We start from the raw sequence: 22878 nt of genomic DNA, 5'->3' as shown, positions 1-22878 counted from the left end.
TATATATATATATATATATATATATATAATATGCATATACTGTATTATATATTTTACTTTTGTAAATGCAATGTACTGCGTGTGACATCATATTTTCTGCTTGTGAGGGCTATTTAAAATAGAATGTAAACAAACCCCCTCCCCACCCACACACACAAATAAATGCCGATGCATTTGCGGCATGCAAATGCGGCCGATGACCCAAACAGATGAGATCACAAAGCAGATGCATGTGTCAGAGAGCTGTCTGCGTGTCTCAGTAATTCAAAAGAATGCAGGCAGAAACAGGGTTTAAATGTTTTTTTACGCCCATGAAAGTACAAACACCTCCCAGCTCAGAATCTTCTGCCCCGTTTATTCGTCTGCGTGTCCCAGACCGTTAATAACTAATTAAAAATGTATTTTTTTTCCCAGGGTTTGGACCTGTAATTACTGTTAATTCGTCGGGTCGGGTTCGGCAATTATGACTGCAGGCTGGGGCCGGGTCGGATCAGTTTTTTGGGCCTGAATGCAACTCTCTCGCACAGTGATAGCTAGGGTTGGGCATTGAGGATCGAGAATGGTTTGGAACCGGGACTAACTGTCCGGTTTTCCCGGAATTGTTCGAAATATTTATTTTCGATTCCTATTTTCGAAGCCTAGTCCGCCAACCGGAAGTAGAAGCCACCCGCCGAAAGCCAACAAAGAAGAATCCACCGGAAGTGTTCCCATACATGGAGAGTGAGCAGCCGCAGTTGAAAGCGTGGCTTAACTTTAATAAAATGACCAGTCAGCTCAGTGCAGCACTTGCAATAATTTTATATCGTGCAAAGGAGGGTGTAGAAGTAAAATAGTGGCCCGTCTTTGACGCGCTCCGCCGGACTATTTTCGCTGCCTCCTTCTCCAGCTCCACCAGGTAAATAAAACTATAAACTATGTCTCCTACAAACATTAAGGCAACCAACAAGTTATACTCAACATAAAGCGGTAGGTCAGCTCAAATGCAAACACCATGCTAACGGTAACTCATGTATTTTTTCTTAAACAAACGACCTGAAATGGCTAATAATGTTAGCCAGGCTCCTCCGTTCACCATAGCGTCCAAGAGAAATACGTCAGTGCAACTAATTGCATGAAGAGTGCCACAGAATGGTTACAGCATATATTGTGAAAAGGTTACATCCCTTTTCAGATGTGGAGTCACCAACATTTAGGTTAGTTAGGCAATAACAATAGAGCTAAGCTAATTAATAGTCCATCCTAAGTTAACGTTACAGTAACAGTGACATTACATGTTTGTTTATATGTTTGCAGGGACATGGTGAAAACCATCAATCCAAGTACACACCACCTACCATGGACCACTTGTCAAATAAGTTAATCGTCTTGTTATAAGATGGAGAAGAGCTGCTCTGTGCTTTAAACAGAAGATGGATGACGTGTCTGGGACCAGATCCAGAGAAAGATGTTTGAGCAGGTGAAATGTCATTCACAACTGACCTTTTCTGCTTTTAAAATCTGAAATCTAAATACTAGTAATGTTCTTTGTGGTCAGCAGAGGAAGACTGTGGAGATGATGGGGTCACCATGCAGTCTGAGGAAAGGCCTGAGAATGAGGGAGTGGAGGATGAGGAGAGTGTAAGTGTATGATAGCTGAAATTATATACATTCTCAATTTTAATAATGATCATGCCTTTAATAATCTCTTATGAGTGATAATATTGATGAACCTGTTGTTTGTTTAGGAGCCGCCTCCCTGCAATCTGTCCAGAAAGTCTCCAATGGAGGAGCTTTTTGCTGAGGAAGAGGCACAGAACGTAATGTCACAGCCATAAAATTGGGGGATCTAAATATTCATGTAGATGTTGAAAGTGCATAGCTTTAAAATTTAAGAGTCAATTTGTTTTACCCAAAACATCCGCACATCTTTGTAGAGATCTAGCAAAGTGCTGTATGAATGGGTAAATGAGGCACAGATTGTTGTAAAGAGCTTTGAGTATGTTGACTAGATAGAAAGGCAGTACAGTACAGTACAGTACAGTACAGTACAGTACAGTATAAATGGTAAATGGACTGTATTTATACAGCGCAGGGGTCTCAAACCCACTTACAAAAGGGGGCCGAAATTAAAACCTTTTTCAAACTAAGGGCCAGTTTCAGAATCTAGATTAACTCAAGATAAGATACCCAACATTTACCTTTATTTAAACAGGTTAATCCCATATTTTCTTGGTTGCAGCAGGTTCCTCAACAAAAATTTAATTGGTCTCATTTGACATTCTGTGTTGCAATTTCGACATAATCAAAGATTAATGAAAAAAATTCAAGTGATAAAAGTATTTTACGTTTAACATAATATCTTGGGGACCAGATAAGGTGTCAACGAGGGCCACATTTGGCCCCTGGGTCTTGAGATTGACACATGATATAGCGTCTTTCTATCTTATCAAGATACTCGAAGTACTTTACAACACAATCTGTGTCCTCATTTACCCATTCATACAGCACTCTACTAGATCTCTACAAAGCTAATTGAACAAATCATCCTAAAGAGACTAATCAGAGCTTTATCACATTCATACACTGATGGGACACACATCAGAGGCAACGAGGAGTTCAGTGCCCAAGGACACTGGTGGAATCGAACCCCCAACTGTTACATTGGAGGATGACTGCTCTAACCATTCAGCCACAGCCACCCCGTACAGGCATCTTTACCAACTGCACCACCGTGCTGCTATGGCCATTGATGTGAGCTACAAATGATGTGCTAATTGTGTTTACTCGTGACTTGCCTTCAATGTGGACTTGTGGAAAAAAGAAACGCTGCTTTAAATCAAAGGCACAGAAGTGCAGTGGTTAGAGCTGTTGTCTCACAGCAAGAAGATCACAAATAAGCCTCCCAGATTGTCTGTGTAAAATTTGTGTTCTCGTGCACACGTGGGCTTCATCAATAGGGGTTGAATGACTACATAATTTTTAAACTCGGCATTAACATAATAAAACTCGAGTAGAACTTGAGTACTTGATAACATCATCGGATCTAAAAATACAAAAATAAATAAATAAATAAAACCGCAAAAAAGGTCATTATTTACAAGTAAAAGACAAACAAAACATTGGGAGCATATATTATGCTCCTACCATGTACCATACTGCAAATAAGTCACAGGAAAACTAAACTATTAGTTATTATTATTAAACTGCAAAAGTAAAAGAAACATGTGGCACGTCAAAAACAAAACTAAAAACAGTGGGGCGGATGACCACCCCGCACCACCGCCAGATGTGGTGCGTATTAGGTTTAGTGTTAGAGATTAATATGTTTATAGGTTTTTTTGTAGGTGTAGAAATTAATATTTTTTGCTTTTTGTTTGTGAAACAAGGTCAGAGGAAGCTGGTTCTGGTTCGGTCGATTGGACCCGGTGTTACATTAGGGCGGCTGTGGCTGAGTGGTTAGAGCAGTCGTCCTCCAATGCAAGAGTTGAGGGTTCGAATCCACCAGCTGTCACATGCCGAAGTGTCCCTGGGCAAGACACTGAACCCCTCATTGCCTCTGATGTGTGTCCCATCAGTGTATGAATGTGATCTCAAAGCTCTGATTAGTCTCTTTAGAATGATTTGTTCAATTATCTTTGTAGAGATCTAGTAGAGTGCTGTATGAATGGGTAAATGAGGATACACAATGTGTTGTAAAGTGCTTTGAGTATCAGAATACGATAGAAAAGCGCTATATAAGTGCAGTCCATTTACCATTTACCATATTCTGTGACCTGCAACAGTGCATGCAACACCGCCCCCAACGGTCACAAAATACGTTGGTCACAGAATATGGTGTAACACCGGTTCGCAACGAGCTCCAAACAGTCAGGAAGTTGATTCATTTTCTGTTTCCTTACAGTAGTTGAACTGGAAGATTCATTTTTAGTGAAATATTTCCAGACTATTGATGCATTTCTACCTGTTTGCCAAGACTGGGCCTGCTCCGCTCCATCTGTCTGCTTGGAGGAATCCATTTTGTAACCTGCGCCAGGTGCAGATCATGTTACACGTGACACAACGACGTAACGGCGGCGTAATGACGTCACCACAAATACTCGGCGTGAAATAAAAAAACTCGATAGATGTCCTAGGAATCAATGTGTAGATTACTCGAGTAGTCTGTTAAAGCCCTATTCATCATTTAGGGTAATTGGTAACGGTAAAATGAGTGAGGATGTGACTGTTTTTTGTCTTGTCTCCAAGTGTCCCTGTGATGGACTTGTGACCTGTCCAGGGTGTCCTCGCATCTCACACAGTGATTGCTGGAGATATAAACCTGCTGCACAGTTTTTGAAAATCGATGAATGTTTAAAAGAAGCCAAAGACAGGAGAAATCCCACTCTTACTGAAGAGTAAGAGATAAAAATAGAGCTGTTTGTATCTGAAAACTGTCTACTGACAGGATGAAGTCAATAAATATTAATAACACTCTTTGAAACTTCACACCTCAGTAACCATGAGAAAGCTGCCTGTGGGTTTTTTTTTTACAGAAACATTGATCAGCCCAGAAAGAAACATCACTTTAAAAGTCATCATCATTAAGATAAAACACAAAACCGCAAAGACTTAAAGCCTAAAAGGTGACGTCTGATACTTAAATAGTTGTTTCTGTAATGTTTATTTTTTTAATAAACTCATTGCAGCCATTAATACTGTGATAATATTAAACTTTTATACATGGATTTTTGTTGTGTTTTTGTGTACAATTTGAACAGTATTATTATGATTCTAGAAGTGACTGAACACTTAGTTTACTTTCTATTTTTGAGCAATCAGAGGCTGCAGTTATGGTTCTGGTTAAGTTTGGTTTGTATTTTAATTTAAAAAATGTATTGGATAAATGCTCAGTTCAAGACAAAATGTGCCCATAACACCCCCCCACCCCCACCACCACCTTTTTGTCAAAATAAAAACAATGGAAAAGAGGGGAAGAATAAAAAAGCAACCCCTGCCCCGAAGGGGGGCGGAGCATGTACATTTAGAGAATCACTGTAATAAATGTGTGTGTGTACACGTACTGTGGTGTCCATTTCCAGCTGTAAAGGTTGAGGAAAATTTTGTGGGCGTGGTGAAATAGGAGAAGGGGTGGAGTCTAGACCCTGCACACTGATTGGTTCGCTCCTGTCTAGAAGCCGGATGCTGATTGGATCTTGGTTTGTTGGCGAAGTAAGCCTGCTTCTCGGAAGAATCCCATCAGTACCGTTGACTGGCTTAGTCAGCATGTGGGTGGTGTCCTGAGAGTGGACTCCTCCCCTTTCTTTGTCTCGACCAATCATCTCCAAAGACTCCAGAGAGTGAGCATGTCTCATGCTGTCCATTACTCGCCGGAACCCTGCCTCTTTCGGTCTCTCCATGAACTCCATGCAAGTCCATCTTCCGCGTTGATACGACTTGCTCCGCCCACCTTGGCCAGCTCCTCCCCCTGTGAGCCTCACAACCCTGAACCTGGAGGAGCATCCCACTCCCTGCCCCGAGGCATCATGGGAAATGTTTTTCCTTGTTGGAGAGGGTGTGGTCGGCTGGGAGGAGCTTCCCAGAATGTGTCTGATGGAGAAGGGATCTGGTTGGATGGTCTGGACCATGCTGGGGGACGTTCGGCCAGCTGGAGAGGTCGGCTGGGATGAATCTGAGGTAACGCTGGTGATCTGAAAGCCACTCCTCTTCTTCCCGCCACTCATCTTCAGACAGAATCTCAAAGTGCAGACTCACTGAGACACAAAACAAGAAGAGTTTGTTAGTGAGGTGGACAAGGACAGATTTGCTGTTGTTTATCCTGACCTTAACTGTTTATTTGCTGCTGGAAAACAAAACTACAGTGAAAACATTGGACAGCAAGAACTCCAGGAAGCTCTACACCTGTGAAAAGGTGAAGCTGATGTTTCCAGCTGATGTTTGTCCACAAACAGGACGCTGCCTCACCTGATGTGCCAACTGTCTGTGTGAGACAGGCCAACGTGCACTTAGAAAACTGCAGGGAAAACTGCCTCAGCACATGTTCAATCTGTTGGGCTCTTCGTCACACAGGCTGTCTGCGAGTTGCAGCTTCTTCTTCTTCTGTTTCTGTGCTTCTCCTTCCTGCTTCCCGTGTGTCGCTGCGCAGCAGATTGTTGCACAACTCTGACGAGCACAATCAGTGTGAGTTTGTTTGTGTTCGGGTCGGGTTCTGCAGGGTTTCAATGTTTCTAACAGTCAGAGTCTACAAGCTGTCACATGCTTCATGCGGCTGGATCCAACTGAGCTGCAGGTGCTGCGCTGTGATTGAACGCTTTCATGACCAGCATGCTCAAGTTTTATTAGTGTAAATTTTCTGAGGTCATCTCTTTGTCTCCGTGTTGAACCTGGAGCTGACCCTGGATCAGTCCATGGTCCAGTTTACAGCTGATTCCTGCTGGCTCAACCAGTCACAGCTGTAATCATTTAGAACATACAAAACTGTAACTGTATTTTAGTAAGTACATTTCATGCAGCTGCTCTCTGCAGAGGTCACCACAGCGTCCACACTCACATGAAAGATTTGGCAATTGTTTTAAAATGGATGTCCTTTCTGATTCAACTTGGGCTGAAACCGGCAACCTCACGATTACAAGACTGCAGCACTGTACACTGGGCTACCACAGCTCCACCGGGGTAGACATAAGGACATTTTCCAGGTTGTCCAGCACTTTGAAAGAATCTTGCCGGCACGTGCCGGTCGCACATGTCTGTAGGTGGAACACCTGGAGAGCTGGTGCAGGAAGAACAACCTTCGCATCAATGTGAAGAAGACAAAGGAGATGGTCGTGGACTTCAGATAGAACAAACATACCTATCTCCCCCACCCCTGAATATAGGAGGATATGTGGTGGAAGTGGTCTCCAGCTACAAGTATTTGGGTGTGCACCTGAACAACAACCTCAGCTGGAGCAACAACACTACCAGCCTGATCAAGAAAGCTCATCAGAGACTCTACTTCCTCAGACGGCTGAGACGAGCTGGTTTGGGAAGCTCAGTCCTCACCTCCTTCTACAGGTGTGCAGTGGAGAGCATCCACATGTGGTGCAAACAACAAATAAAAAAACTTTGACTTTGACTGTATGATGATGATGACACTCCGAACACATTAGCATTTAATACGAAGTTAGACTTTAGATATAAAATCTTGAGGAGGTTGGGGTTTGGTGCGGGAGTTGGGGATGGAGTGATGGTGTATCAGTTCTGGTATCTCCCTTGGCTGCAGTGAATTGGTCTAGTGACAACACATACGTTTAATACTTAGACGTTTAATTAATAATTTATTACATGTCATCAACTTCGGTTAGGTTAGTGGGGTGTCCTCCTTGGAAAACAGTCAGGAATCACTGATTGGTGCTCTCACCTGCAGTCTGTCTCTAAGTTAGGAACACTGCGATCACCCACCATGAACCAGACAGCAGGCCCCGCTCTGCTCTGCTCTGATTGGATCAAACTGTGGCTCTTGTTCTCTTTACTGGTTGAAAGCAGCATCAAGTTATCATCATTATCATCATTAGATCGGATGGCTTTAAGCAGCAACCAAAAACATGCATGTTAGGCTGATTGGTAACTCTAAATTGTCCCTAGGTGTGAGTCAGAGAGTGAATGGTTGTTTGTCTCGTTTGTCTCTATGTGTCCCTGTGATGGACTGGAGACCCGTCCAGGGTGTACCCCGCCCCTCGCACAGTGACTGCTGGACATGGGCACCGGCGACCCCCGTGACCCAAAATGGAAGAAGCAGGTAAAAGATAATGGATGGATGGATGGATGGATGGATGGATGGATGGATGGATAGAATATCAGGTAAATACTTGATTAATGTAAATGAACAATTACTTGAAACCATGTAAAATGGTTTTAAATTTTTTAAAAGTTGAATAATTAGTTCTTAAAACTATAAAAATGTATGCATTTTGTAAAAGCCGATCTTAAAATTTACCCACACATTTGACCTGTTTGTTACTTTTTCCTTAATACTTCACAAACTTCCTAAAACCTGTGATTCCACTTAAGGGGCCCCATAGTGGCCCCAGGACCCTAAGCAGCTGCTTAGTTCACTTATGCCTTTGGCCGGCCCTGGCTTTAAGAAGACCGCAGGAAGACACAAGTTTTTTTTCCCCCTTTCATTTTTACAGAAAATGGAAGTCTGCTGCATCGACGGCAAACTTTAATCTACATGTACAGCAGACAACCTTGAGGGAAGATCAGGCAGGGTGAAACGACAATAGGTACTCATGGACAAACGGACACTGTTTATGTCGACCCCTGCTCACTGTAACTGCACTTAAAGCAATTAAGTAATTTTCCGGTCTAAATTATCTAACCAGAACTCTGCTACTAGAGTCTACAGTAAATTTTACTTAAACTTATATAATGTACAAACCGGATTCCAAAAAAGTTGGGACACTAAACAAATTGTGAATAAAAACTGAATGCAATGATGTGGAGGTGCCAACATCTAATATTTTATTCAGAATAGAACTCAAATCACAGATCAAAAGTTTAAACTGAGAGAATGTATCATTTTAAGGGAAAAATCTGTTGTTTCCAAATTTCATGGCGTCAACAAATCCCAAAAAAGTTGGGACAAGTCCATTTTTACCACTGTGTGGCATCCCCCCTTCTTCTTACAACACTCAACAGACGTCTGGGGACAGAGGAGACCAGTTTCTCAAGTTTAGAAATAGGAATGCTCTCCCATTCATGTCTAATACAGGCCTCTAACTGTTCAATTGTCTTGGGCCTTCTTTGTAGCACTTTCCTCTTTATGATGCACCAAATGTTCTCTATAGGTGAAAGATCTGGACTGCAGGCTGGTCATTTCAGTACCCGGATCCTTCTCCTACGTAGCCATGATGTTGTGATTGCTGCAGGATGTGGTCTGGCATTATCGTGTTGAAAAATGCAGGGTCTTCCCTGAAAGAGATGATGTCTAGATGGGAGCATATGTTGTTCTAGAACCTGAACATAGTTCTCTGCATTAATGGTGCCTTTCCAGACATGCAAGCTGCCCATGCCACAAACGCTCATGCAACCCCATACCATCAGTGATGCAGGCTTCTGAACGGAGCATTGATAACAACTTGGGCTATCCTTGTCCTCTCTGGTCCGGATGACATGGCGTCCCAGTGTTCCATAAACAACCTCAAATCGTGACTCATCTGACCACAGAACAGTCTTCCATTTTGCCACACTCCATTTTAAATGACCCCTGGCCCAGTGCAAACGTCTGAGCTTGTGGAGCTTGCTTAGAAATGACTTCCTCTTTGCACTGTAGAGTTTCAGCTGGCAACGGCGGATGGCACGGTGGATTTTCACTGACAATGCTTTCTGGAAGTATTCCTGAGCCCATTCTGTTATTTCCTTGACAGTGGCATTCCCGTTTGAGGTGCAGTGACATTTAAGGGCTCGGAGATCACGAGCATCCAATAGAGTTTTACAGCCTTGACCCTTACGCACAGCGATTGTTCCAGATTCTCTGAATCTTTTGATGATGTTATGCATGGTTGATGATGATAACTTAAAAGTCTTTGCTATTTTACGCTGGGTAACACCATTCTGGTATTGCTGCACTATCTTTCTGCGCAACAATGGTGGAATTGGTGATCCTCTTACCATCTTGGCTTCTGAGAGACACTGACACTCTGAGAAGCTCTTTTTATACCCAATCATGTTGTCAATTGACCTAATTAGTGTTAATTGGTCTTCCAGCTGTTCGTTGTATGCTCAATTTCCTTTTGCCAGCCACTTATTGCTACTTGTCCCAACTTTTTTGGGATTTGTTGACACTGTGAAATTTTGAATCAACATATTTTTCCTTTAAAATGTTACATTTACTCAGATTAAACTTTTGAGCTGTCATCTATGTTATATTACAAATAAAATATTGCCATTTGCCATCTCCACATCATTGCATTAGTTTTTATTCACAATTTGTTTAGTGTCCCAACTTTTTTGGAATCCGGTTTGTAGTATTTTTCCTCATAACTCTGGAAATATAAAGGTTTTACACAAGAGATATATCAGTATTCGGATGGCGTTTTTGTCAGATCTATACAGACTTAATAATACCGTAATCATACTGATTTTACCCATTAAATATGAAAAACTGGTTTGTAGACTAATAGCCAGAGGGGAACCCTCAGGGCCTTCAACGTCTTCAGTTAGGTCTTAAGAATTCAACACATATGATGTTACCTTTAAATTTTTCATTAAATATTTATTTTATGTAAAATAAATATTTTCTATACAGTTATTCTTATCTTTGAATTTTTTTTTGTAGTTTATGTAAACCACTTTGCAGCTGAACACGAATTTTGCTTTTAATCATTATTACAGTTATCCAATCAGATTTTTGTTTAAATATTTGTCTCCAGATAAAAACAGAAGTTTAGAACTTCATTGTCAGGACAGAAGGCTGAGCTCAGTGAGTCTCACCAGGATGAGTTTGTCTAATAACTGATGGGAAAATTAAATAATCACAGTGGTGATGTAGAGCGGGTGGGACCTAAGCATGGGGCCTGAGCCTTCAGGAAGGCCTTGCAAAGCAGGGTTATTTGACCATGTGAAGGTGATGCATTCAATTGCGACCTATAGACAAAAATCCACACAGAAATTGTAGCTGCTCTAAAAAAATGAAGGTTAAATATTACATTCAGGTTTACATTGATAATTTTCTATTTTAAAGTTGTCTTTTGGTTTCATCACAAGATGGAATTTTACAGAAAGAGTAAGTTACTGTTAAATTTCTATCTGAATTTTTGAAGTTACATGTTATACTTGCATGTAAGCGACTGTGGGAGACACATGTCCTTCTGGGTAGTCTTGGAACAGAAATGGGTGGATCTTTCCAGGTTCTGTGTTCAGATGGGTTGTCCCTATTGGATGTTCTGCTTAGTGTTGGCATCTGTGTTCAGGTACTTGATAGTGACTGGAAAAATAATGACACCATAAGTCAGATGTTGTACTTGATGGATGAAAAGAGGAGAAGCCCTTCCTGTCAGCAAATTACTAGCCTGGGAAACTAAAAGTGATTTAATTGAACTGCGACTCCATAGTGTCTTCGATGTTAGCATTGAAAATCTTGCAATATTACATTCTATCTGAAGGCCCAGCTCTTATAGTCATGGTTTGACGCTGTTAATAGTTATTTAAGAACATGTGTTACAATTAGTGATTATACATTTACAGCTAGCCTGTATGTATCTTATTTTTCGCCCTATAAGTCACTTTTTTTTTTTTGCATAATTTACATGCCCTGCGACTTATAGGCTGAAGCTAGGTATTTATGGATTTTTTTCCCATATTTACAAACCAATTTTTGGCTGAGATATGACCGTTTTCGTTCATTCTGACTGAGAAAATTGAACACTACCATTTTCAGCCACTAGATGGCAGCAGAGTAGTATGCATGCCGTTGTATCATGTAATAGGTAAAAGTAGCTATAATGACAAATTCAAATAAGTTCAAGACAAAAACAACTAAATTTTATTTATTATACTTTATTGTTTTTGTCTTGATTTTTTTTTTTTTATTTACCATGTCCTGGATAACTGAGAATCTTCACCAGCTATTAATGACACAATCGGCTTGCCATAAACCCACCTTCGTTCTGCTCGCTGCTTGGAGCAACAGTCAAATCAGCTTCATTTTGCTGCACCGCCCTGGCAAAATGCAGCTAATTTGACCATTAAAGTACATTTATTAAGTAAAAGTTCAACTGAAACACACCTTTGCTAAAATTTCGAGCCACACATAATTGTTTTAGGTGCTTATCTTGTTAAATTTCGAAGAAACGTGCAGTGTTCCATCTTCCTTTTTTCGTCCCTGTCTGCGCACTCCCGGGAGCACTGAGGCAGCGAATACTTTTGGAATACAGCTGATTTGACAGTTAAAGTCCTTTTATTAAGCAAACGTTAGACTAAAACACACCTTTACTTTAAAGTCAAGCAAACAAAAAATTGTTTTTAGGTGTTTATCTTGTTAAATTTTGAAGAAACGTACAGCGATTCGTCCCTCTGCAGGTTCCTGCTTCTGCGTATCAGCTTTTGAAATACAGCTGATTTGACCGTCAAAGCGCATTTATTAAGCAAAAGTTAGACTGAGACACACCTTTGCTATAACGTTGAGCAAACAAATAATTGTTTTTAGATGTTAATCTTATTAAATTTTGAAAAAATTAACTGCGGCTCGTTCCTCTGCACGTGCTCGCTTCCGCGAATTGGGTTTTGAAATGCAGCTGATTTGACCGTCAAAGTGCATTTATTAAGCAAAAGTTAGACTGAGACACACCTTTACTAGAATTTCAAGCAAACAAACAATAGTTTTAAGTGTTAAGCTTGTTAAATTCTTGTTAAAGTCCTCCCGTGCATGCTCCCGCTGCCGCCAATCAATTTTTGGCACAACACCGGCCCACATTTCCGGGTTTGGCCCACATTTCCAGGTTGTCAGCGGTGATGCGTAACAACCACGACGCGTCAGCAGTGATGCATAATAGATGTGACGTATATGGCGAAGTGACATATTTATGGATTTTTCCACTTTAGTAAACATATTTGGACAGATGCAACTTGTAGGGCGGAGCGATGTTGTTTACATCGGAAAATATGGTATGTCCACACTTAGTACTCTGATTTACAGTATGTATAACAGTCTAGTCGAGAGAGGCACCAGCCATTGCTAGGAAGCCCAGACTGTTCTCCCTTTAGCCGCTGCCACCAGCTGCTCCTCTGGGGGGACCACAAGGTGTCCCTAGGCCAGTCAAAAGATATAATCTGTGAAGCATGTCTGTGTTTTTTCCCAAGGCCTAATTATGAAAGGACCTGCCTGGAACACCTCAAGACAGAGGCATCCAGGAGGCACTCTTATGTTCAAAACACCTCAACTGACTGCACTCATTGTGTAGGAACAGCAGCAGTTCTACTCAGCATCCCTCCCATATATTCCTCACTCAAACTATTTACCCTGTCTCTAAGGCTAAGCCTGAACAGCCAGCGGAGGAAACTTGTTTTAGCCGCCTGTAGTCACGATTGTTCTTTTGGTCACTACCCAAAGCTCATGATCATAGCTGAAGGTTGAAACATGTATTAAGAGCTCCCCCTTTGGCTTAACTTCCCTTTTCTGTACCCATCCATCCATTATCTTCAGCTTGTTCTGGTGTTGGGGCGAAGGGGCAGCAGCTTGAGCAGAGAGGCCCAGACATCTCATTCCACAGCCACCTCTCCCACCTGTTCTGGGAGGATCCCAAGGTGTTTCCAGGTCAACCGAGAGTCACAGTCTCTCCAGCATGTCCTGGGTCTTCCCCTGTGTCTCCTCCCTGTCAGGCATGCCTGAAGCACCTCCCTAGGGAGGCGCCCAGGAAGCATTCTTACCAGATGTCTGAACCACCTCAACTGGCTCTTCTCAATGTGTAGGAGCAGCAGTTATACTCCAAGTATCTCCCAGATAACTGAACTTCACACCCTATCTATATGGGAGAGTTAAGCTACCCTGAGGAGGAAACTCATTTCAACCACCTATATCCACAATCTTGTTCTTTTGGTCACCACCCAGAGTTTGTGGCCATGGTGAGGGTAAGAATGTAGAACGACCGGTAAACAGAGAGCTTTGCCATACAGCTTCACACCGTCTTCACCACAACGGACCAGCACAGAGTCTGTAATACTTCGGACATGGCACCCATCCATCTATTAATCTCACGTTCCATTCTTCCCTCACTTGTGAACAAAACTCCAAGATACTTGAACTCCTACACATGAGAAAGAACCTCACCCTTGACCTGGACAGAGCAATCCACCCTTTTCCAATTGTGGACCATGGTCTCAGATTTGGAGGTACTGATTCTCATCCCAGCCGCTTCACACTTGGGTGCAAACCCCTTCAGTGAGAGATGAAGATTATGGCATGATGATGCCAACAGGACCACATCATCTGCAAAGAGCAGATAAGGAATTCTGAAGGCACCAACCGGACTCCCTCTGCCCCCTGGCTGCACCGAGAAATTATGTCCGCAAAAGTTATGAACAGAATCATGACAACGGGCAGTCCTGGCGAAGTCCAACTCCCACTCTGAAGGTGTCCAACTCAATGCAAACCAAAGTCTCGTACAGCTTGTATAGGGACCGAATAGGCCATAGCAAAAACGCCCAATCCCATACACGTGGAGTACCCCACACATTGTACCATGAGGAACACGGTTGAATGCCTTCTCCAAGTCCACAAAACACATGTAGACTGGATGGGCAAACTCCTATGAATCCTCAAGGACCTTAGTGAAGGTAAAGAGCTGGTCCAGTGTTCCACAACCAGGATGGAACTCACATTGTTCCTCCTGGATCTGAGGTTAGACCAACAATCGGACTCACTTCTCCAGTACCCCTGAGTATCGTTCAAAAATTATTGATATCAGTACTGGTACCTTCACTACGATATAAGCTCCTGAACTGCACTTTTTTCTATACCAATTTTATAATTAACATCAATTCTAACAAGAAAATTACTGTAGTGAATGTAGGGACAGCTTTGCTGTAGCTTCACTACTAATTAATTATTCTTAAAGCTAGTTCAAGCACAAAGAATATTAATTGTTAATCACAACGGATTATTTTCTTTTTCGAGTTAAATTATGTGTCGTGTGACCGAGATAACTGTGAGGATTGTTTAATCAGTGACATGAGACGCCATTTTATGTTTGACCCATCAGAATAAATGCGGTCATTTATTTAACAGAATCAAAACTTAACATCAAAACATGTACACATTGATTTGCTGATCTGTTTCTGATTAATAAAAACTTGGCACGCTTTACTAACAAGACAACAGAACATTACTGATTGAGGCATCTAGATTACTGGCAAAATAGAAAAGTTTAAGGGAAGGAATGGAGAAGTTTAAAAGTAAGATAGATGAGGGAAGATGTATGTTTATTGACCAGAATAAGCACGCTTCTTTCAACACCAGCTCAAACCCCCGGTCCACTTAGTGCGTGGCAACTCGTGACGTCTCTTTACCTTTGCAGATGGATGGATCAGCTCCGGTCTAGATATCCCTATGCACGCTACCTTTACAGCGTCTCCGGTCAGGGTGGCTGGTCATCGTCAGAAGTCGTGTGGTTTTTACTCTGTTCAACAGAACAATCTTCCTTCGAAGTTGTAGGGCGATACGCCCGGGTGAGTTCACAGCGAGGCGCTGTGACTCCAGCTGGGATGGACGGACCCTCGTCTCACGGTCAAATCCATCAGCTATTGATTAAATCTGAAAGTTCCTTAGGGACTATCAGGAAGACTCCATAGTCCCAAGAAAGACTCAGGAAAACTGAGTAAGACTCCAGGAAGACTGAAGAAGACTGAGTCCGAAGTTCCACTCAGAAGTGAAAGACTGAATAGTTCCAGGAAGTGTTGACTTTTAAAGAGTACCCACTTCCGGTCACTTGGTACTTCCTGATTGGTTGAAACAACCAACAGGGGCGGTGTTTCAGTGATGTCACAGGGTTATTAGGAGTCAAAAAGACAGCAGGAATGTTTACAAACGTTTAGTACAGACAGAGGAATGTTATGGCGAAGTGAGACAAACGCAGATGTCAGCTTCTTATTTACTGTCTGCTAGGTTTAAAAACAAGACACTTCGTTCTAATAACTTGCTTTCTGACTGTCTCTGACTTTCGACCGACATCACTATTCCTCATTCAGACAGAAGATCAAAATGCATAATTACTTTGTAAATAGACATTTAACTTGATTTCTGACTTCTAATGAGGTTTAAAAATCATTAATACTGTTTCACAGTTGATTGAAAATGAGTGGTTCACTTCAACATTTAGAAATGGTATGAACTAAACACACTTTGATTATCAAGATATTCTAAAATAGTAATGATAATGTAAAAAGGAAGAATGTTCTTTCAATTGATTAATTCAGGATACAATTAAATAGTCTCTTGATGAGATAATTTGTATTTCTGGATTCAAATCAATGAAATAACAGTTCCTGGCCCCTGAAGGTCTTCAGAGACAGGTTGTGGTCAGAGGCCTAGTTCACTAGAGTACGTTACACATTACAGTACAAATCTTGAGTTTTATTTTTTTAACTTTGGTGTTTTTCCATTCCAAGCATTTTTTTTTTAACATAAAAAATAAATAAATAATATTCATTGCAAAAAACAGTTGCAAACAAGTCAGTGTCTAATGTTCACTTCTACATACTGAGCACCTATTCACTTAGCAGCTTTTCTTAAGAAAAATCAACATGTCTGCTTTCTCTGGACAAAAACAAGCCCACTCCTGGCTGATGGTGTCTCCAGCAGTAGAAAATGTTCGCTCTGAGGGTGTGGATGACGCTTGCACACACCGATACCTGGTTGCCAAGTTTGATAGCATTGGCATATTGTCCCTCACATTCCACCACCAGGTCACTGGATTCACTGAGTTGATGGCAGACCTCTGCATCTCTGTATCTCTTCTTAAATCTTCTCTGTGGTTCTATGGGGTTTAAGGCTCTTATCATGTCCCTAATTGACATTAGAACACAAAACATCAACAATAACATGGTTGTATTATTACTGCTCAAAAACCATTATCTAGGCTGAGAGATAAAAGTTTAACTGGTCAACAATATCCTTTACAGCTTACTTACCTCCACCATGCAGCCTCCACTGTAGAAAAAGGCAGCAAACTTTTAACAACAAAGTTTGTGACTGTCCTATGGCACTCATCTCGCTTTTCCTTGTTCCTTTTTCCTTTTGTCCTCCTCACATCAGGGTCAGAGGCTCCTGTGAGGAGAACATAAACAGTGAAAATTAGGTGAACTGTTTAACCACCTGACCCGATGATGAGCACATTTTTACTAGCTAATCTTCATCTGTTACTGTCAATCTTTAGTGAGCTTTTGATTTAGCTAACTACATAGCCATAAAATAAGCTACACACTAATATCTTAAAGTTAGCATTACATGGATCCCAGTTTAACTCACCGCAATGCACGTATTAAGTTGCAGTTAACAAACGTAAGCTTACCAGTTGAAATCCCAAACACAGCGCCGTCCTCGGTGCAAAGTGGAGTCCGATTGTGGAGTCCGGTCGTGAAGATTTTGAATCAGGCCGTTCAGGCTCTGTAGCACCCACAGGCTGACTTAAATGCTGAGAGGATGGCTGCGGTTCTCTCTCCTTGCAGTCAAACAGAGCAACTTTATGCTCTTAAACTGATTCAGTGCATGGTCAGGCGCTGCATATTATGGCTTGCCTTAGAAACCATGTGAACCCTGTCTGCGGGCATAACCATGTATGTGTTTTTCCTGGTTTCTAATGCGTTGCAGCACTGGCATTGGCTGTAACTTTACATGTGGTTGAAACCATGTGTAACATTACAGCCAATCACCGAAACTTGACACCAAAAGACGAGGCATATTTTGATACATATACAGACCGAAGCAGGTTCTTGCAAAGTAAAGAACTATCTTCATGACTGAGATCTCAGCAGAACCAACGGGTATATATTATGGTCACTCTAAAGCTTCAATTCAATTCAGTTTATTTATATAGCGCCAAGTCACAACATAAGTCATCTCAGGACACTGTACAAAACCATTTATATACATAAAAAGTAGGTTAACATTATTTATCTGAGGTGCAGATTGCTTTGAATTTAACTTCATTGCAGACTCTCATCTGTCAATCTCATTTAATCAGTTTCAGAGAAACTGATCACTCTAAAGCTTTTATCTTCTTATTATTATTATTTTGGCTTTTCCCTGTTCAGAGGTCACCACAATGAGTCATCCTTCTCAATGTCAGTCTGTCCTTTGCATCCTCTGTCCTCACTCTAACTACCTCTATGTCATCTCTAACTGCATCCATATATCTTCTCTTTGGCCTTCCTCTGTCTTTTTATTGGCAACTGCATTTCTAAGATCCTTTTACCAATATACCCACTGTCCCTCCTCTGGACATGTCCAAACCACCTCAATCCGGCCTCTCTAGCATTATCTCTCAGTGGTTCAACTTGTGCAGTACCTCTGATGATCTCATTCCCAATCCTATCCATTCTTGTTACTCCTAAGGAGAACCTCAACATCTTCATTTCTGCTACTTCCAAAACTTTCTCCTGTCTTTTTATCAATGCCACTGTCTCCAGACCATATAACATAGCTGGTATCACAACTGTCTTGTAAACTTTTCTTTCAACTGATCCTGATTCCTTTGACTATTTCTACCTAACTGACATACTGAGTTGATAACCAGATTCTTACCATCCCACGATCTCTGTTAATATGATTCATTAAATTGTACCTTTGAAAGAAATCCTGAGTGTTGAAACTGCTTTGCAGCCTGATGCATGCTCAGTAATCCAGGTAGATAAATCTAACAAGGTTGAGTCAGGTCCTCTGGATGAGTTCTCTGCCCACATCATCTGCAACGTGATTCTACAAAAAAACCTGTCCAGAGGATGTGACTCAACCTTGATAAACTGCTTTGTAGTTTATTTTTATCCGACTTGCTACTCACAGAAATAGCCTGAGGACACCAAGGCCAAAATGGCTCAGAAAAAAAGGTTTTGTAGGTTCAATCATTCAAGTAGATAACAACAACAACGGTTAAATCATTTCATCTGGACCAGTTTCTTTAAGGGAGAATCTTCTTCAATGCGGAAGACTTCATCAGTCTGCAGCCTGCCAACCATATCTGTCCCATAAGTAGTCTTCATTGCTGTTTAGACTGTTTCTGTGAGGAGCAAGTTGGCCAACTGGCCTAAAACATTTGATTGTTATACATGATGATTGATTGTTTTGGACGAATGGGTCCTTTTGCATGTGTTAAAAGCCTGCTTCTGTGATTTCAACAGGAGGATGACTTGAAACACAGCAATGAAGGCTACTTATGGAACAGATCTGGTTGGCAGGGCACAGACTGATGAAGTCTTCCAGATTGAAGACAAAATGTTTCTCCCTTAAAGAAATTGGTCCAGATGAAATGATTTAACCTTTTTATTTGTTGTTGTCTACCTGGATTATTAAGCCTACGAACCTTTTTTGCATCACTACAATCTTTACCGAACTTGTAACACAACACGAAGTGCTGGTATGCAAACTGCAGTCTGGTGAACAGCTACTGTTCTGAGTCTGTATGGTTTTATCTCTGTCACCTGTTTTATGTGTGTTTGCGGTGGTGTACACGGTTGCTGCTTGTGTCCCACCAAGCTCTAATGTTAGTCTGGCATTTAAAGAACTACAAGATCTCATCAGAGAACTCAAGACTAAACACTGAGGTTGTTTTCACACCTGATAGTCTGGTAGACTCGGTTCAGTTCAGGACCAATATTCATGACATTTTGTTTACATTTGAGCTGGTGCGTTTGCATTCACACTGCACTGTGTAGTCGAGCCAACCTGTTGAACCAACCTGTACCCCCGCTCGCCTGTGGAGGCGCTGCACCAAGAACTACTGAAAGAAACAACACAAAAACCTCTGAAGACACTTCTTTTGGAAATAAAAACAAAAACAGAGTGGGCTCAAGTTTTAGCAGTTTTAGGAGTTATATTTTGTCATTTTTCAAAAATAGACTCAGCATGAGCAGAAGATGAGGCAGAAGACCATGGAGAATATTGTTTTTCACACAAGGCAGCTGACGGCTCCATATAAGGTAAGAGAAATGCATGTTTGTTTGCCCTGCGCTGTGCTCCACTTCTTGCTTGTGGAGCGGGGCCCGGTCTGTTTACATTCACACTGTACTCGAACCGTGCTGGAGTTCTCTTCTACCGGACCGAGACCTAGGTTTTAGCCCGGGCCAGAGTTCGCCTTTTTGTTCCGTGACAGAGTCCGATGGTGGGTTCACACCTCCCCAAATGAACCGGACTTTCCAGAAATCCAATCTACATATGTGTGTGTCTTATCTCACTCAGCCTTATAACCTGAATCTCTCACTCACTGCTCATTGAATTGAGAAAGCTCCTCGAATGAGGAGAGAAACGTCTTCTGTTACAAATAAAGTCCAGTTGTTTTTGTATTGAATGCTTTTTGAATTGACCAAATGTCCTATATCTGTTTTTTTAATCAGTGGTTTTTAAGAGCAACCAAAGAAAACAACACAACTTTTACTATGTTTACACCAATAAAAAGGAGGCATACAAGGCAGTGCCCCAACTACACATTGGCGTCTCTGACCATTAAGCCATCTTATTGGTTCTCACACATTGTCCGGTGTTCAGGTTGTGAAGCAGCTACTCACAAAAGCATTTATCCTAACCAGAAAACTGCCTAAGTAGAGAGGTGGGGTCTTTAAGGGCAAAGGAGCAGCATGGTGGTGCAACTGGCGGAGCTGCTGCCTCTCAGTAAGAAGTCCAAAAAAGTTCAATCTGGTCCTCTGGACATTCAAAAAAAATAAAAACAAAGCAAAAAAATGTAGATACGTTTCGTCTCTCATCCGAAAGACTTCCTCAGTCTGAAGTGCTGTATGCAGCTCAGTCTCTTAAATAGCACCTTCTCAGAGTGGATCAACCAGTTTGCTGCTGACAACCAAAACCAGCTGCTCACATGGTCAAGAAGGACCATCAGCCTATCAGTGTCAGGAGGGCTGTGATCAGTCTTACATCGGGGAAACTAAACAGCCACTGGCCAAAAGGATGGCCCAGCACAAAAGATCAACATCATCAGGCCAGGACTCTGCGGTCTACACTCATCTCCAGGCCAGCGGTCACTCTTTCAGGAATGAAGATGTTCACATCCTGGACAGAGAGGAACGATGGTTTGAGAGAGGAGTAAAGGAGGCCATCTTTGTGAAAAGAAATCGTCCATCATTAAACAGGGGTGGAGGCCTCCGGGTTCAACTGTCCCCCTCTTACAATGCTGTGATTGCTAGTATCACTCAGCCCCCTGTGAATAGTAAACAGCCATCAGTGTGCTAATGATCCATTGTTAGGCTGATGGTCCTTCTTGAGCATGTGAGCAGCTGGTTTTGGTTGTCAGCAGCAAAACTGGTTGATCCACTCTGAGAAGGTGCTATTTAAGAGACTGAGCTGCATACAGCTCCTCAGACTGAGGAAGTCTCTCGGATGAGAGATGAAACGTATCTACATTTTTTTGTTTTGTTTTTTGTTTTTTTGAATGTCCAGAGGACCAGATTGAACTTTTTTGGATTTTTCTACCTGGATTACTGAGCATGCATCGGGATCTCAGTGAGAAAGTTGCCAGTTCAAATCTCGGTCCAGGGGCGTTTCTGGGTGGAGTTTGCATGTTCTCTCCGTGCATGGGTTTTCTCCGGGTACCCTAGTTTCCTCCCACAGACCAAAAACATGCATGTTAGGCTGATTGGTAACTCTAAATTGTCCCTAGGTGAGAGAGAGAGTGAATGGTTGTTTGTCTCGTTTGTCTCTATATGTCCCCGTGATGGACTGGAGACCTGTCCAGGGTGTACCCCGCCCCTCGCACAGTGACTGCTGGACATGGCCACCAGCAACCCCCATGACCCAAAATGGAAGAAGTGGGTAAAAGATAATGGATGGATGGACTTCCAGTGCTGGAAACACTGAGGAGGAAACTGGATGCAGCCATCAAGAGGGCAAAGTGACCCATTCTCAGAGGAGCCTGGAAGAATGAGGGAGGGCATAAACAGGAATGCTGACTGATCCAAAGGGTCCATCCCTGGTTTTGAATACCTTTTAGATCTGGTTTCAGTCATACTGCAGTCATGACAACAGCAAGGTCAGTTCAGACCGCTCACTAATTAAAAACATTCAGTGCAACAAGAAATGAAAAATCTCAGTGGTAAACAACTCTTTAAAGGCATGTTGCTGCCATAAAATGTATTTTTTTTTATCCAAAACTGGTACAATTTCTTAAATATTTGAATTGTTGACTATGTTCCGTTGTAAAACAACAAAAGAGCTTATGAGATTTTCAAATCACTGCATTCAGTTTTACATCCCAACCTTTAGGTAGGAGAAGCTCCTTTCTGGACTGGCCCCGTTCTTATCCAGAATCACCACGTTAGAACTGAGAGATTACAGAGTAATCTGATTACTTTTACTGCAGTTTTTTTTAATCCACTGTTCATTTGAAATGCACATTAGAACTCTGAGATACTCCAAACAGAGAGCAGAGTAATCAGATTACTTTTTCTGCAGTAGAAACTCCTCAGGCTCTCCTGGATCACCTCTGAAAACCTGGATTCTGAACAGAACCGACAGTTCGGACTATCAAGGATTTCTGACGTCACCGTGATGGACACTCACCCATCAGGGCCGAGGCGCGCTCCCTGCTGGTCCTCTCAGTGACGTCACTACAGAGCACGCTGACAATCGGTCCATTCTGCGGGGCTGAAGGGCTGGAAGAGCGCATGCGCGTCACAAGGGCGCGCACAGAGAGAAAAATATGTACAAAGTTACTTTTCTGTAATTTCCTGCCGCAGCTGCGGAGCTGAGAGGAGCTGCTCCTCCTCTCCTCCTCCAAAAACAACTCTCCTCCTCGGACACTCCTTCCTTCTCCGCCTCTACATCCTAAAGAGCACGCACGTCTCTTCACCGCAGCTAGTGCGCGCGCAGCAACCTTCACCCCGCTCCTCTTCCTCCCACTTCCAAAATTAAAGCAAATAGTCTGAATGGTTAGTGCTCCGTTAGTGCTGGTTTGTGCCGTTAAAATTTTCGTTAGTGCTGCTTTGCTTTATGAGATATTAAAGATTAATTTTTAGCTCATCCAAAGGTCATTTCCCCCATGTTGCTCCAAAACAGACGGGAGTGGTCTATTTTTTTAGTGCTTCGTTAGTGCTCGTTTGTTCCGGTGAAAGTAGCGTTTGTGCAGCTTTAGTTTATGAGATATTAAGAATTATAATTTCGCCCGATGACGTCACCATCCCCCCATGTTGCTCCAAAACAGACGGGAG

The 22878-nt window shown here is 42.1% G+C and overlaps 1 protein-coding gene across 1 annotated transcript in view; it reads right to left on the bottom strand.

The window, feature by feature from the left end:
• zgc:153012 (uncharacterized protein LOC777626 homolog) overlaps positions 1 to 22491 on the bottom strand; it is a gene marked incomplete in the record, with an annotated part of 31040 nt that extends 8549 nt beyond the window's left edge. Inside the window, 2 exon segments of the mRNA XM_037692814.1 lie at positions 5040 to 5729; positions 22232 to 22491. Of these exon segments, the coding sequence (XP_037548742.1) occupies positions 5040 to 5699 (660 nt within the window).
• Positions 22492 to 22878: the final 387 nt, after the last annotated feature.

Source organism: Nematolebias whitei, chromosome 19, assembly GCF_014905685.2.
Source record: "Nematolebias whitei isolate Nwh7 chromosome 19, NemWhi1, whole genome shotgun sequence".
In the NCBI taxonomy this organism is placed as follows: Eukaryota; Metazoa; Chordata; class Actinopteri; order Cyprinodontiformes; family Rivulidae; genus Nematolebias; species Nematolebias whitei.
The sequence above is the reverse complement of the archived record's forward strand: the minus strand, read 5'-3'. Positions and strand labels throughout refer to the sequence as shown.